The sequence below is a fragment of the Diabrotica undecimpunctata genome, chromosome 6 (assembly GCF_040954645.1).
Source record: "Diabrotica undecimpunctata isolate CICGRU chromosome 6, icDiaUnde3, whole genome shotgun sequence".
Taxonomy (NCBI): Eukaryota; Metazoa; Arthropoda; class Insecta; order Coleoptera; family Chrysomelidae; genus Diabrotica; species Diabrotica undecimpunctata.
Window position 1 is genome coordinate 44,171,665 of NC_092808.1, and position 8,438 is coordinate 44,180,102.

General features: G+C 36.0%; 1 protein-coding gene across 1 annotated transcript; it reads right to left on the minus strand.

The window, feature by feature from the left end:
• Nucleotides 1-976: 976 nt before the first annotated feature.
• LOC140444322 (uncharacterized) lies at nt 977-6,101 on the minus strand. The gene is made up of 2 exons (XM_072536072.1): nt 5,369-6,101; nt 977-1,101 (listed from the first exon to the last, which is right to left on the minus strand). Exons 1-2 carry the CDS (start codon nt 6,099-6,101, stop codon nt 977-979), a joined length of 858 nt encoding a protein of 285 aa, XP_072392173.1.
• Between the last annotated feature and the right edge of the window lie 2,337 nt (nt 6,102-8,438).

Sequence of the window (8,438 nt, forward strand, 5' to 3'; positions counted from 1 at the left end):
TATGATCGACAATGTCCTTAGGGATGGGGCACGTTAAGAAGAGTATTTCCAGTGATATAAAACAGTTCGTCAAACAAAAAGTGATAGTGAGTGGCAAAATAAATGGGATTTATCGGAATCTAAATTTTAATAAATTAAACCGACAGTGAAATCGTGGCGAATAGTAAACTTAAAAGAGCTCACTAAGCCAAAATTTCTCGACTTCGATTAGGTCATACCGATATTACGCATAAGTACATAAGGACTAAGGAAGACATTACAGTGTGTGAATTTTGTCAAAAGTACTGTTAAACCCTCCTAACACAATGTGGAAAATATACAGTAAACAGACAAAATATGAAATATTTTCAGTGATGTAAAACCTTTAAGTATGGCATTACCCTTGTGCCACGCATTTTCGCCAGAGTAAATGAGTAGTACAAATCAGATTTAACTAATGCATAGATGGCTCTGATATCGGAACGTTTACTCAACTTGTAAACATTGCAGTGGTACATTTGTACCAATGGATTCTTACTTCGTTTTTGCAATTAACACTTGGCTAAATGTGTTTTGTTATTTTTTCTTAAAAATTTGACTATTGAAGAGTGCTATAGAAGGTAAGTGTTTTTTATTACCAGTATAAGGATTAGGTACTATACAATAGTTTCAGAATAAAAAATATATATCAAAAGTAAAGAAAATTGAAAATTATTTTAAATATCATATTTTAGAAAAATGTAACCTCAAAACTTTTCTCTTAAATATAAATATTTCTAACCATCACAAATATATTAATTTGGTTTCATGTGTCGTGTTGGTCAGTTTTGTACATTTTCGTCATACATTATGAATCAATTTGCGCTCAGCAAATATTTTCTACAATACCCCAACATGCATGTTTTTTTTTCAGATGTCTGAAAACTATTCTGATTTACATTATTGAAAGAGGGGCCTTACAACTGAACACTTTTACATGAAATTTTACATGAAATAACTAATGATCAGGCTGAACATTCCGAGATGAAGGGGATTCAGATGCTGAGGATGTAGTAGAACGTGACACACCATCAGAAAGATCTTTTAGCAGAAGTTCGTCTACAATACTGCTGTCTACTTTGTCTAGAAGGGGCATAGAAAAAATAGACATAGTAACTAACTATAAGACTCTGCGTAGAAAACGTAAAAATTCTACAATTTACGACGACAGAATGGGATTAACTAGTTTACTTTCTATCAAAAAATACTCATCAATCAATCAATCAATCAATTTTCTTAATTTTATCATTACCAGATTAAATGACCACTTCGACTTCAGTATCTATAGGAAACCCACACAGACTGACCACGTAATACCATTCTCATCTAACCACCCCATGTCACATAAATACGCAGCTTTTCATAGTTACATCCATCGCCTAGAAACCATTCCACTTTCAGATTTAAACTACAAAAAAGAGTTCAACAACATACTCAAACAAATAGCAGTCAACAATGGATATGATCACAACATCATCAACAAACTCATCCACAAAAGACGCCTTAAGACCCTGCAGGAGACTGCGTTTCCCAGAGACCTTACCACCAAACCCAATTACGTTTCACTCCCATACCATCACGAAAGTCTTTCTGGAGATGTTCGAAATCTTGTTCAACGTTCGGTTAAAAACTTCCATGTTTACTTTAAAGTACCCAATAATTTGGGTCAGCACATACCTAATTCCAAAGATTTTATCAATTATATGAACCGTAGTGGTGTTTACAGACTAAAATGTTCAGATTGTGATGCCACCTACATAGGGAGAACATGTAGATCACTGTCTTCACTCTCTCTGGAGCACACAAAAAGAGAAAACACTTCCATTTTCTCTAAACATCTCAAAGAACACAACCACACGCTCAATATCCCAGAAGACGTTTCACTTATTCACAATATCCCCCAAAAAAACTTCCTCAAACTAGACTTATATGAAGACCTTGAACATCTTAAAGAAAAACAAAAAAATCCAAATTGTGTTAATCGTCATGTCCCATTCAATCGAGACTTCCTCCCTCTCCATCGCCAACTATTCTCATAACCCACATCCTTAATTTACTCTTCCAAAAAAATCTATATTTATTATTATTCGTTTTTCAACTATCCATCTTCCTTAGTTCACTCCAAAACCTCTCTTTCATACATCATATTTTCTATCTTTCCCCACTTTTTTCTATCCAACCTAAACTTTAAGTCTGACCCCTATAGCTAATGTTTTCATGCTTCTTTTCGACACCTCCAAATTCAGAGCAGTTTATTAGTCATCCCCCTCCTAAACTATTCAGTTCTTATTTTACTTATCCACACATCTCCCTCAGGGTTTGATTCCGGATCTCTGGAGACCCCAGCCTTCAGTAGTGTTTTTTCTTCTTATAAGTTTAAAAACATCATAACCTTCTTTTTACTTAAATTTAACAGAGCCATCCACAACCATTTAATTTTTACAGTCCTTGTCAAGATATACCAATAGTCTATTAAGCTCATGAACTTAAAACTTATCCTATTATATTTCTCATGTACCTAGTGTTGCTTTGTAACAGATAGGGCCTTTTCTTCTTAAGTCATAAGTTGAGTACTATACGATCATCATATTACAAAAACCTCGTCCCAACCATCAATTTTTGCTCATCTCATATATACTAAGTGACATAGAAATCCGAACACCCAGTTTAAATGATTTTATTTCAATAAAATTTGGTGTAATTTATTTATCTTACTGAAAAAAAAAACAAGTGATAAAGTTTTTAGCCTTATCTGTTGGAGATTTCGGTTTTTCCGGAATCAAATCCGGTTTTTCCGGATTGTTAGTGACCTAAAGTCACTAACAATCTAAAAATGAATATTTCAGCCACAGTAAATATCCAAATTTGGCGGATTGTGGTTCTTGACATTCTTTACGATTGGTTACGATGCCTAGAGTACGGAGACCTGTACGATTTCGTCAACTTAGTGAGTTTGATAGGGGCCTTTTAATGGGACTTCGGGAAGCTGGACTTTCTTTTCGAGAAGTTGCAGTTAGAGCGCAAGGAAGTGTAGATACCGTGGTTAGGTATTGTCAGGCATGGCTTCAAGAAGGCCGTACGCAAACAGCAAGGGACACTGGACGCCGCTGTAGAACAACAGACCGTGAAGATCGCCGCCTAACATTATTGGCCTTAGGAGACTGTTTCTTCACTACCAGCTTCACTGCAAATGAATGGTTTGCAGAACACGGAAGACCTATTGGCATGCGAAGTGTTTACCGACGAATGAGAAGTTTTGGCCTATTTTCATACCGACCACACTGGGTCCTCCCTTTAACTCCAGAACACCGCCGTAATCGTCTTCAGTGGTACAGAGAACGGTCACTCTGGAATCAGGAATGGAACAGTATTGTCTTTAGTGACGAGTCTCGATTTTGTTTAGGCATGCACGATGGTTGAGCGAGGGTTAGAAGGCGACGTGGTGAAAGAAGGAATCCACAGTTTTTTGTTGAAAGACATGTTCATCACACTGTTGGAGTTATGGTTTGGGGTGCTATAGCTTATGGTTTCAGGTCACCTTCACTCTTCATCAGAGGTAACACGAACGCGCAGCGTTATATCCAAGAAGTTCTAGAACCCCACCTTATACCCTATCTTGACACCCTGAAAAAAAAAACTTTACAACAAGATAATACCCGACCACATGTTTCAAGGGTCACAATAGACTTCTTTCAATATAATGATGTCACATTATTAGCATGGCCACCAAGATGTCTTGACTTATCCCCAATTGAGCACATATGGGATATGATGGGTCGGAGATTGCTCAATTTGCAACGTCCTCCTCAGACTCTACAAGCACTTCGAGAGGAGTTGGTGGTTGCCTGGAATGAGATACCACAAAAGGACATTGACCACCTGATCAGAAGCATGCCTAGGCACGTTAGAGAATGCGTAACACTTCGGGGTGCATTTACACATTATTAAAGGTAAAACGGCTTTAAAGCAATGCAATCATTTTGAAATTTTAATCATTAACTTATTATGCTTTATTAAATACTTATACAAAATTTTATTAAAATAAAATCATTTAAACTGGGTGTTCGGATTTCTATGTCAGTATATTTGCGAACATACACAAAACAACAAACCAAGTTCTTCCGTGAACACCTAATCAGTTATTTACGTTCCTGAACTTGTAACTTAAAAGTTTTATATTTACCAGGTACCAAATGTTGTTTTTTAACATACAGGGCCTTCTATGCTTAAGTTATAAATTAAATATAACATGAACATTAGATTACATAAGCTTTTATTTTATTCACTCAACACCACCTCCAAATATAAAATATATCAATTCCTATTTCACCCATCAACAATAAATTTTCTAGAATCCAACTACCCACATATATCTATTTTCCGTTTTCCAGGTACCAAATGTTGAAAAAACATAAGGGGCCTTATATTATAATCTCTAATTCATACTACTTGAAGACGTATGTATAGTTGGTTGCCTAACAATACCCTTACAATTTGCTCACCACATACATTAATTAATAAAACAAATTCCACTATGTTCTTAAAAATAAATTCAGGACAAATTAACAACTTCAAACAACAACATTGATGGTTACTACTATTACATTATTTTAATTTTAACTTTTTCAATTTTTAAATAGCGTTGGCTTCTGTCTTAATTGGACTGAATGAAAGTTAAGTTCTATAAGACAAGCACTCACTCATAATTGTTTTTATATAGGTGCTGGTTTAATTTTAATATGAAAACAAGTTATATGTAAATTTATCAATTAATATAAATACTATGTGTGTATGCAATCAAATTACGGTACCTGTGATGTTGATGGATACTTCTTCTTCTTCCTCAGTGCACTGGGCGATTCGGGAACAAAATCTCACAAGGTCACGTTGTCAGGTTAAAATACTGGAGTGTTTAGCGCGACGATTTATACAGGACTATCTCTAAACTAAGATTGAAAAATATGCGTGTCGCCCGTAGCTTGCTCCCTTAAGACTAGGGGGGGCTGTACAGGTCCGTATTAATTTACGATGACAAAACATACACACACGTTAAGTAAAGAATTAAAATATAAAAATAAAATAATAAAAATTATTAATAAAAACTGAGAATATGTGGAGGGACGTAACATTCCCACCCACCAAAATGCATATTTGCATTTTTAGTCAATATAAGGCAAAGGGCATAGCTTAACCAAAGGTCGCCTAAGTTCACCTTTCGCGGTTTGTACGATAGCTACGCGAGCAATATCATCTTGACCAAAAATTAAAGTTTTAATTCGACCCATTTGCCATTGTAAGGGAGGCTTGGTCTCATTACGTATTAGTACGAGTGTACCTATATTAGGATTACCCTCATTTTTATGCCACTTCGAGCGTTGATGAAGAGTATGTAAATATTCTCTGCTCCATCTTTGCCAAAAGTCTGCATGTAATCGTTGCAGCAATTGCCAACGACTTAGTCTATTTAAATTAACATCACTGTAATCCCGATCGGGAATTATCTTTAAAGGCTCTAGTGTAAGAAAATGACCAGGTGTTAACACTGAAAAATCATTTGGATCATTACTGACAGGACATAAGGGACGACTATTTAAGACAGCCTCTATTTGTATGAGTAATGTATTGAATTCTTCATAGGTTAAAACCTGTTCGCCTATGACTCTAGACACATGTGTTTTTACGCTTTTTATACCCGCTTCAAACAATCCACCAAAATGGGAAGCTGCCGGAGGATTTAAATGCCATGTAATGACGTCGTCTTTATCAAAGTGTGACTTAATGTCTTCTAAATAGGATTTTGCTCCTACAAAATTTGTTCCGCAATCAGAATAGACAACAGAGCAACGTCCTCGGCGTGCTATAAAACGTCTGAATGAGGCTAAAAATGCCTCGGTACTAAGTTCAGATACCAATTCTAAGTGCAAAGCCTTAGTGGCAAAGCATACAAATAGGCAAATATAGGCTTTCGTTCGTTTAGCATTTTTAAGCTTATTGGCTCGTATCAGAAAAGGACCGCCAAAGTCGACGCCAACGCAAGAAAATGGTTTGGCCTTGGATATCCGTAGGTCGGGAAGAGCCCCCATAGGTGGCTGATAATTTTGAGGTTTTAGTCTCCAACAGGAAAGACATTTTGAAAGAACACTACGAATAACACGTTTGGATGAAATTATCCAAAAGTTTTGTGACAAGGCGAAGTGCGTACCTTGAATGCCTGCATGTAGATGTACAATATGGATTTCCGAAATAAGTAATTTAATAAAATTACCTTTGGAAGGTAAAAGAAGAGGAAAGCGCTTGTCATACGCTAATTCTGACTGGCTAAGTCTTCCGCCCACTCTTAGGAGATCATGTGAATCAAAGAAGGGATTTAATTTTTTTAAATATTTGAATTTTATAGAATTACCTTTAACCTGTTCTATTTCCTCCTTCAAATATCTTTGTTGCACTAATCTAATTAGTTGATTAGTGGCGTTACTTTGTTCCTGAATAGAAAGCTTTCCAACTGTTCGTTGATTGGCTGATTTTAGGTTACCAACAAATCTAAGAACATAGGAAAAGATACGTTTTAATTTTGAAAAGGAAGAAAATCGATTACAGAGATTATCGACAAATTCATCAGATGGAAAAGACAAAAGACAACTTTTCTGTTTCAATTCTAAGTTATGTTCAATAGAATCGGTCAAAGAGAATGACCAGTTATCTTCAGTAGTGCGAAGAAACTCCGGACCCACCCACCAAGCAGGAGTATTTAAGAAATCCTCAGGGAAAAGTCCACGGGATCCGTGATCCGCACTATTTAATGAAGAAGGAATATATCGCCAGTGTTTTGAAGCTATCCTGTCTTGAATATAAGAAATTCTGTTACTGACGAAGGTTTTCCATTTATATGGCTGTGAATTAATCCAATGAAGAACAACAGTCGAATCTGACCATGCGTAAATTCTACTAAACTGTATAGTGAGAGTCTGCAGTATATAAGATAATAATTTACTAAGAATTACTGCTGCATTAAGCTCGAGACGAGGAATAGTTTGTACCCTGGTAGGAGATACCTTTGTTCGAGCTAAAAGAAAATAAGTTTTGATGACTCCTGTATCATAACACACACGAAGGTATGTAACAGCAGAAGATCCACGTAAAGAAGCGTCGCAAAAGCCATAAAGCTCACAGGAAATAATTGCATTTAAAGAAATATGACGAGGTATAGTAAACTTAGACAGTATAGGCAGTTCAATTTTAAATTGTTCCCACCTTGAAGTAATTTCCAAAGGTGGAGTTGCATCCCAATCTAAATTAAGTAGCCAAAGACGTTGAATAATAGTCTTCACTATCAAAGTGACAGGATTAAGAATACCGTAAGGATCGAATATGCGAGCTATTTGGGATAAGAGATTTCGCTTTGTGCAGGAAGCTTGAAGAGGTAAAATTTTGTAAAAGAAATCATCAGATGATGGATTCCATCCAAGTCCTAATACCTTTAACGAAGATTGATCCAAGTCAAATGAAAAAGACTGTTGCAGAATATGATCCAAAGGAATATTAGCGAGAGAGAATAACTGAGGGGCATTACTTGCCCATTTTCGTAACTCAAATCCACCACGTTTCAATAAAGATATTAATTCTTTTATAGCAAGAACACTATTTTCTAAAGAATCCTTTCCTGTCACCACATCGTCTACGTAAGTATCTTTTAGGAGTATAGATGAGGCTACAGGTAAGTCCGGTTCGTCGAGTGCTAGCTGCTGTAGAGTACGAATTGCAAGATATGGTGAGCTAGACACACCGAAAGTAACCCGAGTAAGTTCGTATTCAGCAATAGATTCCTGTTCCGAAAAACGCCAAAGTATTCTTTGAAATCTTTGTTGCTCAGGAGCGATAAGAATCTGAGTAAACATGGATTTAATATCTGCAGTAAAGACATATTTATGAAACCTGAATTTAAGCAATAAATTTACAAGATCATTTTGTAATTTTGGACCTGAATATAACGTATCGTTTAAAGACGGAAAGTTAGGGGCGTGTGCGGAAGCATCAAACACAACGCGCAATGGAGTAGTACTGGACTCCTTGTAAATACAATGGTGTGGTAGATAATAAGCATTATTTATTGCCGTACTTGGCTGAATGGGATTTAAATAATGATTATCTATGAAACTTTTGATAAAGCTTGAATATTGAATCTTAAGTGATTCATTTTTGGCAAATCTGCGCTCTAAAGAACTAAATCTTTGTAAGGCTAAACGTTTCGTGTCGCCAAAAGAAGGTATTTCGTTTTTGAAAGGCAGCTTTACTACAAATCTGCCCTCTGAATTTCTATAAGTGGTATGAGTATAAAGTTTCTCACAGAATGAGTCTTCCGGAGAATAAGATTTAACTTCTGGTACTTCCTCAATGGCCCAGAATTGTTTTAATGTCGCATC